This window comes from Crotalus tigris, unplaced genomic scaffold, assembly GCF_016545835.1.
Source record: "Crotalus tigris isolate CLP2741 ecotype Arizona unplaced genomic scaffold, ASM1654583v1 scf7180000018081.1164505, whole genome shotgun sequence".
Classification (NCBI taxonomy): domain Eukaryota; kingdom Metazoa; phylum Chordata; class Lepidosauria; order Squamata; family Viperidae; genus Crotalus; species Crotalus tigris.
This window is the reverse complement of record NW_024096813.1, coordinates 710,665-731,941: the sequence shown is the minus strand read 5'-3', so window position 1 is coordinate 731,941 and position 21,277 is coordinate 710,665. Positions and strand designations below refer to the sequence as shown.

The following is a 21,277-nucleotide window of genomic DNA, read 5'->3' as shown; positions in this document are numbered from 1 at the left end:
AGCAGCACTTAGCTAGATTAGATCAACCTCAATAAATTAAGACTCATTAGGCCTCTTTAGAGGTTGGATGGGAGACCAACAGGAAATCCTAGATTTACAAGCTAGAAAAGGAAATAGCAAAACACCTTTTTTTTGTTAGCAAAAAAACAGCAGGGATGTATCTATGTAATTATGAGGAGTAAAGACAGACCCATGGATCTTTACACATTCATTGCACTAATAATGTATTGGCTAATTAAAACTTCTCCCTTTAATGGTGGTTAATAATTTTACAAAACAGAAAATAAATAAGCCATTTTTGGCAGACTATGTTTACCTTCCTTGAACCTTTGTTCCACTGCTCTACCAAATTCTCTGCTAAAGCAAACCCACTTTATAAATATCTTTCTTTTTAATTTCTTGGCTATTGCAGCAATATTTGGGATATTTTGAGACCAGGATTGCTTGCACAGGTGTATTATTTTCTAGAGACCCACAAGTCAATACCTGGTTTCTTTAGAGAACCACACTGAGAAGACTGCTGCCCAAACTTAGTTGCACAGAGCCACACACTCTGTAGTTAGATTTACAGCATTGTGCTACACCATAGTTTATAATAACATGAATTGTTGAGTAAGTCACAGTTACAGGATTTATATACAACACTTTATTATCGATTAGTGTTTATAACCCACAATGGCTGATGTCAGCTGTCAGGCTAAGCCAAAGCCAAACAAAATACATTTTTGGATTCTATAAATTAGGAGAACCAGCCACTGAAATTAGCATTTGCTCTTCAAAAGAAGCTTGGATTTGATGCTGCTCTTGATTATGTGAGATTATGTTGGGAAAAGATGCACATGCTATTTCAAATATATTTTAAGAGGAGAAGGACAGAAAAACAACGTAACCTTAACACAGAAGCATTGGTTCTGGATTCATGCAAAAGAGAATAATCTATAAAGTTCTATGCAAGCTTAATAGGAATTACATCACATAGAACTGCTTTGGTGCCTGTCTATATTTCTTAATATCATTGCTTGTAGAAAAAAGAACCTATGATTTTCATTTCTAGTGAATCTCCATCTATGCTTTCTAAGGGTATCTCATCTTGTGGGGGAAAACAACTAAAGCAGTATGATGATTATGAATAAAACTATGATGATTATGGAAAGTAGAGATATGCCTCTGATGCCTAAAGAGTGACAGTGAGAAGTTGCAGGGTGGACCTGAGCCCTCTTTTCGGAATCAAAATTCCTCTAATTAACAGTGTGAATAAATATGCTTTGATTTGGTTCTCATATCATTATTTGGTTTTCACTATGGTTTATGCCTTTTCATGTGGATTGAACATAGATACGCTTTCTCTAATAAAATGTATTTATTATGTTTAATATGAGTACAACACTCATGTTACTGACAAGAAGTATTTTTAACAGGGATTATTAAGCAAATGTAAACATTAGATATAGATTAAAATAAACTTTTAAGAATCATGAATCTGGGCAATAACATGATTTGCTAGATGTTGATTTATTACATGTTTAAACCCATATATCACACCTCAGAACTATATAATGAAACAAGTACAGAAAAAAAAATTCCCAGTTTGGCATTAAGTGAGAACTGGATTATACACTGCATTGTAAAATACAGTGTGAGCTGTTTATTTCTGGCATAGTGTAAAGAATAAAGCAAGATAGTAAAGTTTCTAAACAAACTATAGTTAAAACAAAATATGGCTTAATATGATATGTATGTGAATGCAACCCAAATCTTGGCCTTTTATTCTTCTAGTAAGAATAAAATGTTTGCTAGAGGGGAAAACTCTAAAAGAATTTGGCTGGTTGCACATAAATTATAAGCTGGCTCCCAGGTGCTGCTTATAAAAACAAGCATACTTCATGAAACATTTGTATATGCTTTACTTTAAGCTGAAGAAAGTACATAAATTCATAAAAACTATTAACTTATGTTTGATTACAGGAGAGAAGATTTTTCCCCAATTTCCTAAAGACCTTTAAGGAATAGGATGTAGCACCTGAGGTTCAAACAACTGTTGGATATCATTATGATACAGGGTTTCACTCTTTCCACTTTCAAAACAAGAAATGGAATAAGTATTTTGTCCTCTCTAAGATTCAACAAAGCCTATCTAAACCACATTCATTAAGTGATTTCATCAACACAAAGTAGGCAAACTGCACAAAAATAAAGATATACAATTCTGTAACACTGCTGCACTTAAGCACAGAATGTATCTCTTATATTAGTCTATTTTTAGAAATTATGGAGCTTTACTTTTAGCCTTTTTTGTACTGTTTTCCTTCAATTTTTGAAAATACAATGCACAAGAAAGGAATCGCTTCTCCTTATGAAGCCTGGAAAAAAGTCAACAAGGAGATTTAAAAAATATCTACTGCCCTTCCCATGTTACATAAACATACACATACATACACACAAATTTCTAGCATAAATTTTGCAAAATATGACTATTCTTGTCACAGAAATTGGAATCTTATAGGCAAACAATGACATGAGTACATTTCAATGAGTCCATGGCATGGTGAAAATTTGCCCTCAACTACCTTGAAAAATAACTGGACTTTTAGCACTCCTTGTCAAAATGGTACTTTCTCCTTCAAACATGACTAGGTGACTTTCAAGAGTCCAAGTGCATTCAGTATCTGTTAAATCAAATCAGAAAAAAATACTGTCCTTCTAAGTACAAAATGCTTTGATGAAGTAAGATACAATATAATTTTATCTATTCTGTACATCATATTCTATAGATTTTATACATTCAACATGGTATCAGTTTACAAACATCTACAGTCACTAAAATACATCTTTCCTGTCCAAGATCATACTCATTATTTACCAAGCCAAATACTATAGCAATAGCACTTAGACTTATATATCGTTTCACCGTACTTTACAGCCCTCTCTAAGCAGTTGACAGGGTCAGCATATTGCCCACCCAACAATCTGGGTCTTCATTTTACCGATCTCGGAAGGATGGAAGGCTGAGTCAACCTTGAGCCAAATCCTCCCAATGGCATTTAATCTACAAGTAGGTATTATGCAATTATAACTGTCATATTCCAAGCAGACCTAAAAGTCCAACAGGCATACCTGTATGCCTCCGGATTTCTCTATTATTGTACCATCCCCATATTTTCCTTTATTTCTTCCCCAATCCTTCCAAAACAGCTTCCCCGCTACTTTGATTTCTCTGCTTTTCTTGCTGAAAAAGTGACTTATGACCATGACTTGAACTTATGAACATTGTGTCCCTGTGGTCATGTGATCAACCTTTGGACACTTGATAACTGGTATGTATTTATGACAATTGCAACATTCCGGGGTCATGGGCTCACCATTTACAATCTTCCCAGGGAGCTTCCAACAAGCAAAGCCAGATTTGCTTAAAAAAAAAAAATCAGGCATGACTCACTTAAAGACTGCATTGCTTGGAGATGGAAGTCCTAGTCCCAACTGTGGTCGTAAATTAAGGGCTACCTGTATATGAATATTGCAAAAGGGACCAAATCTCTTATACTTCTGGAATATAGATCTTGGCTTGCTACTCAGGGAAAAGGATCAACCTAGAGCCAAGGATATTACATTGTGGCTATGTAGATACCAAGCCCAGTCTTCAACTCTTAAAATTTAGTCTATTGCTAATATTTAGATCTTGTTTCCAAACATCATACTTTTAATTAGATAAATTTGTGCATATCTTTAAACATGCATGTGTATTTAACTATTTAATTAGTAGGCTATTTCTGCTGACTTCTGGCTGCCTGCAGTTTGGCAGTTTGATTCCCACCCTTCCATCCTTCTGAGGTCGGTAAAATGAGGACCCAGATTGTTGGGGCCAATATGCTGACTTTGTAAACTGCTTAGAGAGGGCTGTAAAGCACTGTGAAGCAATATATAAGTCTAAGTGCTATTGCTAAGTGCTAATTAGTTACATAGATTTAATAGGTTTTTATCTGAGTTTTCTAATATTTTAGCATTGATCAATCAGATTGTACAAATATAAGTCTTAACTTTTATGGCATGGGTTACTATTTCCATAATGTACTCCTTAGTTTTCCATTCCTTTTTGTGAGTATATATTATAACAGGAAACCTCCCTTCTTTTTTGTTCCCATTCTGTACAATACCTGTATTCCAGCATTTTTCATGGCATCAAAGACAGAAATGTGTGATTTTTCTCACTAAAAAAGGAGCTGTTTATCATTTTTAAAGAGGGTGTAAACAAAAGTAAATTTTTAAAATACATACCCCATCCCCAATATCTTCAGAACACTGCAAAAACTAATTAGTGGTATTAGGTGTTTGTTTATATGGAGGGTAAGTTAATTGTGAATGTCCAGAAGATTTCTTGATATTATCTGGAATTTTTCAAGCATCAGGCTGTAACTTTCCATAAAAAGACAAAAATGAGAATAACAAGTATGTTATTCTAAAATTAAAAGTATAATGATTGCACACCATTTGTTGTCATTATGCACGGCTAACATAATCAGTGATAAAATCAAATGCAATCTTTTTCTTGTTCAGCTGGTCACAAAATTACATTTTTGGAAGCTGCTTCAAAATATAGCCTTCAGACTTCCTATTGTCCCTGGTAACAAGTATTTGCTGAATCTTCCAAGTGCCCAAACTAAAAATTCTAGAACATGTAAAATGGATGAAGTGTTATTAAATCTAAAAAAATATTCAGCTGGGTGGTCTTTTATGTCTACATTCACGAAAAGTGATGAGGAGCTTGTGCATCAAAATGCACACAAATCATGATTTCTGTAGATTGGGGTTCACACTTTAGTGACTGAAACCATAGTTTTAAAGTTTCAAGCAGCAGTCTGTGATAAATGTAATTGGTCATCTGGTTTGGTCCAACTGCAGGTAGTCCTTGACATACAACCACAATTCAGCCCAAAATTTATGTTGCTAAGCAAGACAGTTGTTAAGTGAATTTTGAATTTATGACCTTTCTTGCCACAGTTAAGCGAATCTGGCTTCCCCCATTGACCCAGACAAAAGGTGATCACATGACTCCAGGACACTGTAACCATCATAAATATGAGTCAGTTGCCAAAAGTCTGAATTTTGATCATGTGACCATGGGGTGCTGCAAGTTCATAAATGTGAAAAATTGATATAAGTCACTTTTTTCAGTGCCATTGTAACTTTGAACAGTCACTAAATGAACTGTTGTAAGCCAAGGATCTTAGCTTCAGGTGGTCCTGTAGCTAAGGTCCTACCTGAGAAACTTGATACATTATAGAGGAAAAAAAAGAGAGAAAGCAACAGCAATGCCAGACTCACCAACTGTATCCTTAATTCTTTATTAAGTAATCCACAATTTGATTGAGTTCACATAAACAGTGTCAAACTCTATTGTGCTACACAGTGCACAAAGAAAACACATGGTTTAATATGATATATGAATAAGGTTTCATGTTTCTTAAAATATAGTTTGGTCAAAGTATGATTTGTATGGTTTTGAATGATCATTACTTAATTTGCAACAAACTGCCTTCTTTTAATTATGTCTAAATAAAGCATGGAAGTAATTATCCAGTTTGGAAATTATGAAAACTGGCTCCAAAACTACTCAGAATTTTAAATCATGTTTTACAGATGAAGCCCATATTCTTGCCCTGGGTGTCCTATCTATGAAAGTTTCTAAGCCACTCAGTTTTAAGGCACTCAGTTTTGCCATCCATTTGCCCAGTGGCCAGCACTAACTATCATAAAATGGAACAGAGTAGCAATGAAAGACATTCAAAAATGATCTGAGCCAAATGTTCCCCCCTTCAACCCTCAGCAAACTAAAATTATGTCTCCTTCCTCTTCTATTTTAAAAATCTGTGTCCTTGCCAACCAACTCTGGCCATCATACCCAGAATTTTCCTTTTTTACCCACTCCAAAAATGCTGTGAATTAGGTCAAGCTAAGAGATGGAATGAGCAGAGCAAAGATATTTTGAATTAATAGTGACCAAGTGGCTCAGTCAAGACAAACATTCTGTCCACTTCTATTACAGTCTTTTCCCACAAAGTGGCTGGGAATAGCTTTTAGCAACATTTTGTACTTCACTGACTGTAGCTTTAAAAGCTATTAGCATTAGCTTTCTCCCCTTTACTAGTAAGCTATGCTCATCTTGACCATGGTTTCTTTCCATGTTACCCTATCGGACAATGTGGATGAAAACCATTGTGCTAAAATTTCAGGGCTCTCTATCCTGCAAATGGTTGTGGAATAGCAGATCACATCACCTGGCTGTTCTTTTCTCAACTTAGAAATAGCTTGTTAGGGTTATGCTGTGTTCCAGTCAATGCTCAGAGTTTACTAGCTACAGGAATGTCTAAAAGACTTTTCTTTAGTATTACCACACATTTCAGCATGCCAGGTCTGGAATACCTTAAACCACACCCAGGTGAGTCATGCACTGGCTAAGTTTCATGATATACAACAAATAAAAACCCTCTGGAATCCAAACTTCTTGTTTAAACAATACACATTAATTCCTTAAAATCCAAGAAGAGATTAGCAATATAAATCCAATTACTGTACAATGGAGAGCCATAGTAACCGTTATAGCAGGTAAAAAGAATCATTGTCTGACTTAATTCATTTAAAAGAATGCAGTTAGTATGTTTGCATAATCTGCTATGGCCCCCAAATAAACAATGACATGTTAACACAATCCCAGTCAAAATGGGGAGAGAGAGAATATTGGCATAGCCCTGAGAATTTATTTGGCCTAAGTCCTGGTTTGCTGAAAAAGCCAAAAGTAGCTGAGTTCACACACTGCATTAAGCCATAAACCACCAGCTTTAATTCACAAAATTCATTAAACCAAGGGTTGTCAAATCATGAACAGTGATCTCTCAAGGAATTGTGGGCAAGTTAGGGAATGCCACTTTAAAAAAAAAGTCCATGCTTTGCAAGCATAGTGGCAGTTTCTCAAAACTCTCTTGAAGCTTTGTTTCCCATTGTGCCTATGCAAGACCACTATGAGCACTTAGTACCAGCTTCAGGGGCCCTGTGATAAATAAAAATTCAACAATTCAAAGTGAATTATTGTTTTATTTGTTTTACTTAATGTAGTGGATGGATTTCACACAAATTCATGTGATATTTTAAGGGGTTATAGTATTGCCATATTTAAAAACTATGGCATACAACCAAACAAATTAACCACATCACAGCTTTTAGTGACATGAGAACATTTGTAAATGATGGAATAACAGACACATGCTTTCTCTTGTGGATTTCCCCAACTTAAGGTCCTGTAGAGAAGTGAATAAGTCTTCTTTGGTTCTAAGTGACCTGGGTCTTGAACAAGCAATGTCCCACAATAGAACTTAACTAAACATAACCTCTAATGAAAAACTTTACCAGAAGGCACTTAATATACTATAGCCTCTAACAAGATATAGGATTCAGCCGGTTCACACCACTTCGGCAGAACTGGTAGCTAATGTTTTGTTGCCCAGGCCCAGAATGGACTTCCGGAAGTGGCATCCATACAGAGAACCGGTTGTTCACATATTTGAATCCCACCATTGTATAGGAAGCTGGTTTCACTAATGTAACCTGGTAATATAGGTTACCTATTTGGTTGGTAACCATCAAGAGTTAAGAGTTAAGAAATAAATTGATGTGTATGCAGCCATGCTGGGCCTACTCAGAAAAAGATATATTGTGAATGGACCCTAAACATTATTAGGTGCCAATTATTAGATGCCAATTAAAGAAATGCATGGTCTGAAGAAGTAGTTAAATAATTAACACAATCTGTTCTCTTTGAGAAATATCCAATTAAAAAACCATATTGTCAAAACTAGAAGAATTTGAGAAGTACATATGCATACAGATGCCTACAATGTGTTACTTCTTCAGACTATGCAATTCTTTGATTGGCATCTAATAATCTGGCACCTAATGATGTTTAGGGTCAGTTCATGTTATATCTTTTTGTGAATAGGCCCAGCATGGCTGCATACACATCAATTTATTTCTCAACTTGATTCTTAATGTCTAGCAACCAAGTAATAAACTAGCATATTTTCCTAGTCAAAGAGTGTGACTGATTGCATTACATTCATGATCAGAGAAAAGAATAAAAGACCAGTGTTCTGGAAAAACAGCCTTTGACATTTTGCTTTGTGTCAAAAAAATATATATAAAAATAATGTCCTAAAATATACAATATAATATAATATAATATAATATAATATAATATAATATAATATAAAATATAAAAATCATGATCTAAACAGAATACAATAATGAATTTGTTGCAGTAGAGAACAGAAACTATTTTTATACTAGCCTAATTTCTGTAAACTTTAAACAAATTGAAACTGCACAGCCCAATACTTTAAGTATAATAATAAAGCCTTGGTCCTCTGCTTTACCAAGGTATAATGAATTATTTTCCCAGGATAATGATTTGCATGCTTTTACTCTCATAAAATAAAGCAGTTATGTTACATTGATTTCCAAGTATATTGGGACTACAGTACAACTCCTGGAATTCCCATTCAGATCACTGGCTGTATTAGTTGAGCATTATGGAAGTTAAATTCAGAGGTTCAGTTATTTTATACCATGTCAGAATATTAATTGATCTAATCTAAAATGGCTACTCTACTGGTGATAATTGTTCAAAATCTCATGATGATCTTTTTCACACATTCTTTCAAATATTTTTTCTGACTGGAGATATCAATAAGTGAATCTGAAATCACCTGCATGAAAAAGCATGTTCTATCACCAAGATACCTCATTTTCAAGCCTCCTGTCCACAGCAGTATCCTATGAGTGGCATACAAATAATTTTCTTCCCAAATTTTGGGAATATGTCATAACTTCATCCTGACCTTTCCCATACTTTTCCAGTATTTGGACTATGTATAAATGCCTTGAGACAAAGATCCAAGTCTTTTGCTTAAGCCATTTCACCAAATGGTAAATACTGCAGTACTTGTACTCATCAGATTATTTTGCAGTATTTGATATGGAAGCTGGTTATTCTCTTTTGCTATTATAATAAAGAAACTGGAGGGAGGAGCAAATGAGAATTGTTTTTAGTTGTTTCCATTCCCATGTTATTCACAAAGGTTCAAGACATTCATCTAAATTCTTTTGTCTAAACTGCATATAAGTTTAATTCATAGTTCTTTTTCAAATTATCTGATAGTGTTACAATTTTGTTTTTACATCTGAGTATTTATTGGATCATACTGCTAGATTTAGGATCTTGGAGAGAAGTAAATTTTGCCAATATCATCGTGACGTGATGCTACAATTAGGATCTGATATTTGTCTTATGGATGAAGCACTGTCAATCTCTATGAATTAGTAAAAAACAACAACAAAAATGAGTAGAAGTGATAACATGGAAGGTCATTCAACTTTTCACTCCAGCCACCATTTGCTACATTTTGCATTTGGTAATCCAAATTAACATTTGCTTCTTGTAGACAAAACAACAAGATCTACTTGGCCTTGTAAATGCCTTCGGCAACAGCAACAATAAATGTTTAATTACATTTTCAGGAGAATAAAGAGGCTCTGATTAAATGAAAAAAAACCAAGACCTTTCAAGAATTCAGCTTGAAATGTTCTCAGAATACTGGAACATTGCGTTTAAAAAAGAAAACAGGAAATCTGACCCAACAAGAAGTGGACATCTGGTCATTCTAATCTGAGGCACAGCAACAGAGACAGCACTGAATATTACAAATCTCATGCGTGAGTGGAATTAACCCCCATTGTGCTGGATAGGACTTACTCCTGAGTAAGCCTGTATAGGGTTTTCAGCTTTAATGGTTTTAATTTGCCTTCCATTTCTAGAACTTTGTAGAATAGCAAACTCTTTATTCTGCCATGACACAACTTAATCAGAAACAAAAGCCATTCTTTCAGAACCCTCTGAAGATTGCGAAAGACCAGAGTTTCCACAGAGTGACACAACTACAACCCTTTCACTTTTTTTAAAGAAATTTTTTTATCAGGCACTCCAACCACCACAACCTGCAAGAGGCAAGGTTTCATATTTAGATTAGGCAGTGCAACAGTTTTGGGGCACTGCCACCTCTAATGCATTATGCTTGATTTATTTTTTGATTCACACAGTACCCTGCCAATCATTATTTTTATCCTAATGTAGACTTAGAAATTTGTTTGACACTTGATTAATGTATGAAATGTGGATTTGTGTGTGTAAATCCCTCTCTCATTTTCTATCTCTATGTTAAAGTGACCAACTTTTTTACAACAAAAAGGAGGACACGAATAAATTGAAGAAAAAAATATTGTAAATAAAAGAAACATTGTATTTATTGCAACAATAATACAGAATACACTATAATATGATCAATGCATAATAAAAAATATTTGTAACAATAACATTTTATATTGTAATTATGCTTACATGCCTATTAATTATTTAAATGAGTACTTTTCCATTGAATGAATATTTTTTGTCAATGTATCATCTTCTAACAATATATTGGAAATATCTGAACAAGAAATATCCTTCATATTGAATTTTACGGCAAGTGCTGCAGCTAGAGTATCAACATTCAATCTCGATTTCTCACTTGTCCAAAACTCTACATGGCTGGACTGCGCGGGGGTGGGCGGCGGAGGCAGGTGTTGTGAGCCAGGCGCTTCAGGATGGCCACGTAGATGCGCAGGGTGAGGTGGTGGCAGCGCAGGTCAGCACTGCATAGACCACCAGCTGGCGCGGCCTATGGAAGGTCAACTGCCCGCCACGCCCCCGCCCACAGCCGCCCCGCCAGCACCACTGCCCTGCCGTGGAGAGCTGGCCCACGGCTCGCAAAGCACCAGCCGAGCCAGCTCCGGCCCTGAGCCGCCCCCCAGCACCACCGCTCACCCAGCGCATCCCCATAGAGCTGGCCCCACAGCTCGCAAAGGCAAAGCACCAGCCGCGCCAGCTCCGGCCCTGCAGCCATCCCCCCAGCTGCCCCCCAGCACCACCGCCACCCTGCGCATTCCCATAGAGCCGGCCCCATGACTCGCAAAGGCAAAGCACCAGCTGCTCCGGCTCCAGCCCTGCAGCTGTCCCCCCAGCCGCCCCCCAGCACCACTGCCCACCCTGCGCATCCCCATAGAGCTGGCCCCGTGGCTCGCAAAGCACCAGCCGCGCTGGCTCCGACCCTGCAGCCACCCCCCAGCACCACCGCCTACCCTGTGCATCCCCGTGTAGAACCGAACAGAGAAGATCAAGAGAAACTTACCGCTCCAGTCTCCTCCAGCTATCTGCGAAACTAAGTAAGAGATGGTGTAGTTGGATAGCAGTGAGGGGTGCAAAGTTCCTGCAACTTGCACATGCAAAGTTTGCTGCCTGGGTATTTTGGTGCGCTCAGCAGCAATTCCTATTGGCTTTCAAAAGCCAATAGGAGGAGTAGCACAGCTCAGGCAAAAGTTGAAAAAAACCATCAAAAAAAAAGGTCCCGGAATGCCTTCTGGACGTTCTATGACGAAAAAAAAGCCCTGCAGATAAGTCTTCAAATATAGAAAAACAGGACATTTAGGAGGACATTTTCGAGGGAGGACAGAACTCCCAAAAGGAGGACTGTCCTCCCAAAAGGAGGATGGTTGGTCACCTTATCTATGTACATGTACCTTTTTCTTTTTTCATTCTTTTCTTTAAAACATTACAAATAAATAAGTAAATAAATCTTTAAAAATTGTATCCTATATCCTTCACTAGACATATACTGTTTATATAATATGGGAAGGAAGGAAGGAAGGAAGGATTATATAATGAGGAATATGGTTTAGCTTTAGGTATATGACTACATACAGAAGTTTTATGACAATTATAAAGATCTTTGTATTGATTCAGATCTTACAAATAACTCAAAGTCAATAGAAGAAACTCTCTGGAGGTATGATTTTTAAAAAAGGAATACTACAAAATTAACAAATCCATATGCTTACTGTTGTTAAACTAGTGAGTTTAAGTAAATTAAGGCAACATGATACCTACAGTTTTGGGCATTCAATGATTAATATTCCTTCTGCTCCCTTTCTTTAATATGTATTAAATTATCTAATAAACAAATGGAACTCTGTCTCACACACACAATGAGGGTAGACCACCAGAAACATTCACTCATTTTGATACATGGGATATCTGTCACATCTATCATTTGAAAGCATTTTACATAATTTATAATTTTACATGTTTATAATTTTTCAATTATCATCACAAAGATATAAAATGAACCGAGGTGGCGCAGCAGTTAGAGTGCAGTACTGCAGGCCACTTTAGCTGACTGTGTTCAGCAGGTCAGCGGTTCAAATCTCACCGGCTCAAGGTTGACTCAGCCTTCCATCCTTCCGGGGTAGGTAAAATGAGGACCCAGATTGTTGGGGGCAATGTAAATATATATATATATACATTGCTTACTGGTGTACACCGCTTAGAGAGTGCTTGCACCTAAAGCGGTATATAAGCCTCATAAATAAATAAATAAATAAAATTAACTGTTCAGTAAGAGGGTAAAATATCTCTGAACCATGTATAGACATGTTCTATACAATGATCACTCTTATCCACTTGAAACAATCAGCTTAAAAATAGATGATAGTACTGCAGCAATAAATGTTAAAATCTCAGGCCTGTAGAGTGTAGAAGAGCCTTGATTTCAGGTTTGCTGATTTCCTAACAGTATCTCTGAAGATATTTGTATTTCTTGGCATGGAATTGGCCCTATTATTGGGCACTGGACAATTGCATTAGGCAACTGATTTTAGGCACATGAAAAGCTAGGAAATGTTACTTCAGTTAATTATGGTTTATGATTTTTTATGGACAGATAGCAAAATAATAAGGCCATGCACATACTAACTGGGACATTTGTTGCTCTACATTAGCATAAAGTATTTTAGATTAGCAATGGTCCCTTTCTTCATTTTGAGGCCTTACTTGTGCTGCACCAACATCAAAATACTTTTTTCCACATTCTACATATATATGTAATTCATAAATTCATAAGAATAGTATAAACTGTATGAACATTCTTTTTCTACCATGTATAGAACATTCCATACTAATGAAAAAAATAAAATGATGTTGCCTATTTAAATTTATGCATATACATAAAATGCCAGATCAAAAATTCTCCATATATTTATTTTTTATTTTTATTTACTTGTTAAATTTGTATGCTGCCCATTTCACTATGAAGTGACTCTGGGTGGCTTACAATGTTAAAAAGAATAAAACAATGAAAAAAAAACATGTTTATAATAAAAATAAAACATTATAGCTGTTTTTCTATTTATAATTAAGGCAGCTTCCAATATGTCATTTTAAATTAAAAGCTATTGTCAATGAAAGCGAATTAAGTAATACAACATATGATTTTTTTGTGTATCTTATATAACAAGACTTCTGCAAAATATTTATACCCAGGTTCTGAAGCTCATTGACTCCTAAAAGAATTTTTAAAAGATTTTTCTGTAGAAATTTAATTGTGTTCTTTTAACAAAGGACTTCTCATGTCTGTTGAGATAAAGGTAAAATACAAGTATCTAGGAATAAACTAAGTTTGTTTTCTGAATAAAAAGACATAGAACTGCAATATATGACTATAATTTTATATCTGTGTGGCAATAATCTTCACTGAATCATTGGGGTTTTTTTTTGTATTTGTGATCTTTGTGTATTTTTGTAAGCTGCCTGGAGTCACCATGAATCAGGTAGACAAATAAAAAAATAAAATCTAAGATAATTTAAGTAAATACATACAGCTTGATTGTAATAGTCTATTTAAAATATGGCAAGCAAATCTAATACTGTCTATTGAAAAGCCAAAAAAAGGAAAGGAATACATTAATTTAAATATATATACAATATTAAAAAGGAATCATTGTATTATAATAAAAAACTATTATTATTACAGTTATAATATTTATAGTCATATAGTTATAATATAACTAAATAATAGTTATATCAAATTATATAAAAAGACAAGACATCAAAGAAGAGATCATTTGCAATTTCACTTTTGCTTATGTGAAATTATTGTTAAAACGATTGTTCCTAGTCTAGCACAAGCATATCTAACCTATCTTAATTTCAAAAAGAATGAATATGTGACAATTTTAAGTCTCTTTTTGGAATTTGTATAACTCAAAAGTGCTTTGTCTTGACTTATTGTATCCATTAGCAATTATCTGGGGGAAATCTCCCTCTTCTCAAAAGTATTAATCACATATTTATTATACAATGACGATATATTCATTTAGCCTACTTCCTTTCCAAATAAGGAGCCACATGTTTTTTTTTTTACTTTATTTGATGTAAAGTGCTGGTACATAGTATATCAGTAACTACACTAAAGCTGGTTCATTCTACCACCCCAAATCTTGTAAGAATAATAATCAGAACAACTAGAACTTAATGGGAGCCAGAGAACCTCAGGGTCTCTCAGAATATCAAAGATGACAGGCAAACAATTGACAGAGAAGTTAAATTAATTAAAACATTTTTTACTTTACATTCTAATTGCTTTTATTTTCAATGTTTTCTTTTACATGTTATTGTCTTAAAATTGTTGCAACATAAGCTACCATGATACACTGTTTCACAGAATATTTAAAATAAATAGAGAAGTATTCAAAATAATATACTAAAATTAAGTAAATTTTGTTTCAGGGAAATGTTTAAAAATAAGTAAATAATGATAGAATAGAGCAGTGGTGGCGAACCTATGGCACGCGTGCCAGAGGCGGCACTCAGAGCCCTCTCTGTGGGCATGTGCGCCATGCCCCAGAGATGGCAACCATCCCTCTTCAACCAGCCACTCGCTAACTTGCCAAGGTCCCACATGGCTGGATGCATCCCAGCACCCATGTGCTCGCTGGCCTCTGTGTGCAGGGGCTGATGGTGTCAGGCAGTAGCCGCCCCGGCCTGCCTCACCTTGCCCTGTGACAATGGCATCCCCGCCCTGCCTCGCCTTGACTCACCTCTCCCTTCAGGACGAGCCTCTTGCCCACTGCCTCACCTGCAAGAGACTCCCCAGATCTCAACCGACCTTGCCCGATCCCCACAGGCACCCATCCCCACGAGCAACATTGAGGTGATCACACCCACCTTGGCCACACCCACCCAGTCTTCCATGACCACCACAGCCACGCCCACCCAGTGGGCCACACCCACCTGGCACCTGGTGATAAATAAGTGGGTTTTGGGTTGCAGTTTGGGCACTTGGTCTCTAAAAGGTTCGCCATCACTGGATAGAGGCACACCGAAATAAAGGGCTACTTTCAATCAATTTACATCAACTGTAATTTAATCCAAATCCAAGCCATAGCAGCTGGATGACCTTGAGCCAGTCATTTTCTCTCAACCCTAGGAAGGAGGCAATGGTAAACCATTTCTAAAAAAAAAAAAACTTGCCAAGAAAACAGCAGGGACTTGTCAATGCAGTCTCTGAGAATTGGGACATGACTGAATGGAAAAATATACATCTTGCTATATTGGTATAAGGTAATGAAATAGCATCAGACTGAATAAAATTAAAATTAAAAAAGAACAAGCTTTTACTAAAGCTAAAGAGAAAAAAAACTGTTTTCAGGCTCAGGAGATAGTGTTATCATCCTCTTCAACAGATGGGAATAAGTACCACTAAAAGCAGCAATATTTATTTCCAATTAAATGATAATTATGACTGCCCTGCACAAACTTAACTTTGCCATTAGAGTACAATCTGTCTTAGCAGATTTACAAAGTGCTTAGCTTTCAAGAGATCATGTCCTGAAATAAAATGAAAAAAAAAAATGAAAATCCACTATATAAAATAAAAAATCCATGACGCAGTGGTTGATGTGGAGTTAGGTATGTATTCAGTTAAAATATATCAAATCCAGCTCCATTCAGTGTGGATGATCTAGCTTAAACAGTGAACCAGGACATGCCTGGTTCATAATTATCTCTGCCATTAACATAAGTTCACATCTGTAAAATCTAGACAAAAATACCCAAAACAAGTCAGAAGTATAGAAAGGACCACCAAGAGTAAGTAACTGTATCAAAAAAAAAAAAAAAAAAAAAAAAAAAAAAATCTGAAAATTTAATATAGAGATATTTCAATGCAGACTTTGGAAATGAAGTGGGTAGACAAATATATTCCTTTTAAATTCAATATTTCAAAGGGGCAGAAAATAGAATGTTTAAAAGAAACCGATACTGGGACTGTGTTTGGACAACTGACCTGTATGCATGGTAGCTTAGCTATGCTCCAGGATTGGCTCCATACACAAATGATTTGCTGATATTTTGGATAGTTTCAGCTCAGCTAACGTCTAAATCAACTATAACTCGGTACAAAACAAATTGAGTCCAGTTTTCCAGAAATAGTGGAGTGAGTTAATTTCTAGCTGGGCAAGAATCCCCTTTCAGGGCTTCTCCCCCTCATCTCCGGAGAGACTGTTAGATAACCATGCCTCCTTCCTAAAAGCGACCCAAGCAGAAAACTGTCAAGCAACATCATTTTTTTTCCTGTAATGAGTGCTTTCACCTCATTCCCAGTTCACAAAAGAGGCAGATTTAAATCTTACTTAGGTGTGCCAATGTAAAAACAGTGTTTTGCTCCATAAACATTCAGTCATAGCTCCAATGTGTGCAGAATCTGCTCCACTTCACCCTCCATTATGTCATACATGAAGTCGTAAGCAGTTGCCAATGGGATCAGAAGGGCAGGCAGATACAGAAACATGCAGGCCAGTCCCTCACCTTTTGGTTCCTGATTAGGGTTATCTGCTGGACCTCTATTGCTCCATCTCTAAAAAGAGTCAGATATAGCAGCCATGAAGTGTAAACAAAACTACTTGTTGGGTTTTGAAACAGAACAGCAGTGAAATAGCAAAATGGTGCAACAGTGCACAGAAATAACATAACAGGCTAATACAGCATAACACTGAAATGATAGGATAGTCTTCCATTACTTTATGAGCAAAACGCAAAAGAAAAAAAAACCTTAAATGTTTTATTTAAATCTTTATTTATCACACTGCTTGTGATTCAGTTCCTTTTCTAACTTCAACTAATTATACTTTATTCTGCTCAAACCCTGCCCATTTTTCCTAGAGTGACTTTTCCCTACCACCTAGTTGTATGCAGAAGCTCATCTTATCTACTGCTTGCACAAAATCAGGACAGTCTTATTTCATGGTTAATCAGAACAGAGGCAGGATAAAGATCAGCAATGGGGTAGCAGATTTCATGCTGGCAGGACTGTCTGGTAATAGAGTTTTCAGCCAACTCAACAAACATGGATGGCACAAAACAGCTACAAGGAAAGGTTCTTTCTCTGCCACCTGGTTTCTTAGCTATTCTTCCTCCTTACACAAATTAAGCCACTGTGGCTTCATGCTCTCATTTCTCTGCATTGTTAGTAAAACAAACAGAAGAATGGTAGCTTGTACCTTGGTGGTTTTACAGCTTCTGATTTTGAATGCTTACATGTTATACAGGACAAACCAGACCACCAATGGAGAGGAACACTGGTTGAACTATAGTACCTCCTATTAATCAATTAATTCTCCATGTTTTGAGATTAGCAAGGGAAGGGCAAGTTTAAACCAATTCAAAACTGCTTTGGAGAGTTTGGGAATAAAATCCATGGTAGTGTGGAAGGGTGCCTTTACAGACAATGCTTTTTAAAGAAGACAAGCTGTTGAAATTCCTCCTTTGCACAGTCAATAACTTGCAATAAAGATGGACATAAATGGAATTTGGAAGAATGGGAGGTAATCTGATGTACATGGACTTTGGGAAGGAGGAATGTTGCGTAATCCTAATTGCAAACCCTTTAACTGTAATTTTTCTGGAGGCTATTATGCCTTTACCCCAAACCCCAAATCCATCAGATTTTCAGAAATGGCTTAATTTGTTGCACCAAAAAACAAACTGTAGCATTCTGAGGCTGCCTTCTGCAAGCCGTAACCTCCAGGATGTTGATCATAGTTCAGAGTCTTGAGAGTTGCAATCCAATAGAATGGAAGATACCAAGTTAGAGAAAGTTGCCTTCAGTGAATGCCATCAGACTTCAGTGAGCATGAAACACCCTGTTGGCTGCCATGCAGACCCTAGTGGTGGTCAGCTGATCCAAACACCAATCCACATAAAATACAAAGCAACTGGTGACAGGTTGGACCTTTACCCAACCAACCTTTCCTTGAACTCTCCTTGTCCCGCTGAACTATCTGAGTGCAATTTGGAGATACTCACAACGATCTTTGCTCTTTGAAAGGGCAATGCTCTTCCAATGAACCTAGTCCAGAAACCTTTTTTGGCCAAGAAACCCTCACAAAATTTTTGAACCACCTTTTTTACTCTAGGGCAAGTCATAACCATTGATGGCAGGCTTAGTATGGCTGAATAGACAGCAAAGAAACACATAAAGGCATCATGTTTTTCCTCCTTTTGGGTGGCACAAAATTAAGAAATGGGGGGGGGTTGAGTAATAGATTTATGAAGGAGTAAACCCTAATTTCAGGACCTTTGGATGCATATCTAGCTTCTCCCAGGATGGGGACCATTTAAAAATTGATAGCAATTTCTGGAGCAGCGGTGACTCCTTGTAATAATTTTGCACCAGGAATAAACCTTTCCTCCTCCAGCAATAAAATAAAAATCATTTCTGCTTTTTCAAGTAAGGGCCAAATTAAATCACCTAAGACTCAGGGGAAGGGGGTGGACCAGATGCTCTTTAGAGACCTCGCCCAGACCCTGCAAGGTTAGAATAAAGCACTTATTGAGAAAACTGGGGGCTTGCTGTTCTCTCTCCCTCATCTCCGGAGAGACTGTTAGATAACCGTGCCTCCTTCCTAAAAGCGGTTTTGTTTCCAAAGGCGCACATCCTGGCAATCTCCCTCCGCCCCCGAAAATGCAAATACTTTCAGCGCGTGGTCCCCAACTGTGGATCAGAGCCGTCCCTTAACTTTCGCGACAGACAGGCAGGCAGGCAGGCAGGTAAGGCTGGAAGCATCTTCTCCGCCTCTGCCAAACTAGTCCAATAACTGGAGGTCGAGATCGCGCACCTCGCAGGGGGCAACCCCTTCCCCCCCCCTCCGACGCCATTTATGCTTCGGACTCGGCGATTAAAAGAAATGCGAAGCGGCATTCAGGCACACCCAGCGCGGAGCTCCTAGAAACCCCATGGATCGCAAAGGAAGACTTAACCAGGCCCCTCGCCTCCGTTCCCTTTGATATCGATGGGATTTCCGAAGCCGCCTTGTTTGTTTGTTCGTTTGTTTTCTAAATCAAACCAAACGAAGCCTGCATATTCGCGGGTGTTTAGACCCAGCTTTCGGTCCGTTCAGTTGTGTTACATTCAACAGCCGCTTAGCCTTCGCCTTCAAGCAAAGGCTCCTAACACTTCCCGAGCTTCGACTGCTTGGAGACCTACCGAAACGTTTAAAAGGTTAACTGGCGAAGCCCGTGTCTTTCCAATCGGGATAGTCTTTTCAATTTCGAAACCTCACGCGCGCAAGGGAACTACTAGCCAAAACTATTTTAAAGGGGCCGCCTTCCAGAAGACAGATGTCAGCCACTGTATAGACTACTAGAGGATCGTCCCTGGGACCTTGCCCTGCCAATCAACGGCACTCTAGAGACGGCTCTTTTTTTTTAATTGTTGTTGTTATTGTTATTACTGCACTACATCTGCTGTTTTTATCTCGTGCGGCAGCGACGGCCTCTCAGCGTTTTACTGGGCGGGAGAGAGAAGCTAGACTTCTCTTGAGTTGTCCAGAAGCCTCCATCCTTCGGCGGACTCTCTTGGCCCCCGTCTCCTCCCCGCCCCCTCCCCTTACCTCTTCTTTTCCTTCTCAGCTGTCATCCCGGCTGCTCCCCTTCGCTCTTTGCCGGCTTGCTGCTTAACCCAAGCGCGAGGAAAGGAAGGCGAAGGCTCTCCCGTGGGCGTCCCGCTAGGCGAGAGCAACCTGGGCGCCCAGAGATCCAGGCGGGAGCCTGGCTTCAGTGGGTGGGAAGGTCCCTGAAGGCCTTTGATAGGCGCTGGGCTGGGTTGCTTCGCTCGCCCTTTTCGCCGCTTCTGCCTTCCCCCGCGCTCCTTCAGGCGGCTTAGACTCCCTGCCGCCCAGGGCCCCTGGCTAGGCGCTCTCTCCGCGCAGATTCAGACGCGAGCAGAAGAACGAAGGTCGCCCAAGTTGGCTGCTATCCGAACCGAGCCGTCCCTGTGCTGACCATACAGTCTCAGGACACTGCCGAGGATTGTACAGTCCGCTCAGGGAAGAGAAAGGGCAGCGAGCGCCCGCCGCGACTCTTGGGCGCTTCTCCCTTTCTCGGGCTCCGTAAATCTGAGGAAGCAGCGACGCGCTCAGGGCTCCCTTTAAAACGTCAAGCCTTGGCTGGGTGCTCCGGGGGGGCGGCCGCCTCAGACTCCTGAGGCCCGGACTCCGGCTCCAGCTGGAGCGGCCGACCGAGTGTCCTCCAATGGGCAAACGAGGCGCTAGGCTCTAGGCCCGCCTCCTCTCCCCTCCTCTCCGCCTGTCCTGCAACTTTCCAGGACTTGTTGAGCGGAGGTCAACGGAGCGGCTTGGGGGCGGCGGCGGCGCGAGGGGCCGCGGATAAGCGAACCCGCGCGCGCCGAGCAGGCGAAGAGCCACAGGTGGCTCCGTTTATTAAAGCCCACGGCTTAGCCTCGTCACCGATTCGTCCTCTTGCATTCCAGACGCAAGAATTACTCTTATTATCCCGTTTTCTCTCCAGCAGTTCTGCTTGTGTCTGACAGTATCCTCCCCCCCCCCCTTTAATGCTGGAAGGATATTTTCTGAATTAAGGCGAATATACCACGTCCTGGGATAATGTTGCACGATCCAACCTGGATCCAACCTGGGTCGGTGACCGGGACCAGAGGTTTTGTCTTCCGAGCTTTCGGATTCGTGCCGGGCTCATTCTCGGGGAACTTCTCTCGAGCCCGGCTAGCCAGAGAGAAGTTCCCTGGAGATGGGCTCCAGTACGAGTCCGGAAAGCTCGGATATTTCCCTTTTATTGTTACACATTAGCATGTCTACCTGAAAATCCAAAGCCATGTTGCCTCGCTTTAATCAGACTGTAGAGGGGCTGGCTTGCCCCCTTCCTTCTCCTTGCCATTCACTCTAGGCCTGGCCTAATGAAGGTTAATGTTAAAGTTGGCAAAATACTTTTTCCAAAAATTAAGGCGAATAGGCATGTCCCAGCATAATGTTGCTCCAGTCCAAAAGCTTG

The 21,277-nt window shown here is 38.8% G+C and overlaps 1 protein-coding gene across 2 annotated transcripts in view; it reads right to left on the bottom strand.

The window, feature by feature from the left end:
• EPAS1 (endothelial PAS domain protein 1) overlaps positions 1-20,433 on the bottom strand; it is a 107,446-nt gene extending 87,013 nt beyond the window's left edge. Inside the window, exons 1-2 of one of the 2 annotated variants that reach the window (XM_039347474.1) lie at positions 19,864-20,432; positions 16,781-16,829 (exon numbers count right to left, since the gene is read on the bottom strand). Coding sequence is in view for 1 of the 2 variants with exons in the window: in XM_039347473.1 (XP_039203407.1) it covers positions 19,864-19,889 (26 nt within the window). In the remaining variant the exon portion in view is untranslated. Of the gene's footprint in view, positions 1-16,780; positions 16,830-19,863 lie in introns of both variants that reach the window. The other variant, XM_039347473.1, reaches the window with a different exon arrangement.
• Positions 20,434-21,277: the final 844 nt, after the last annotated feature.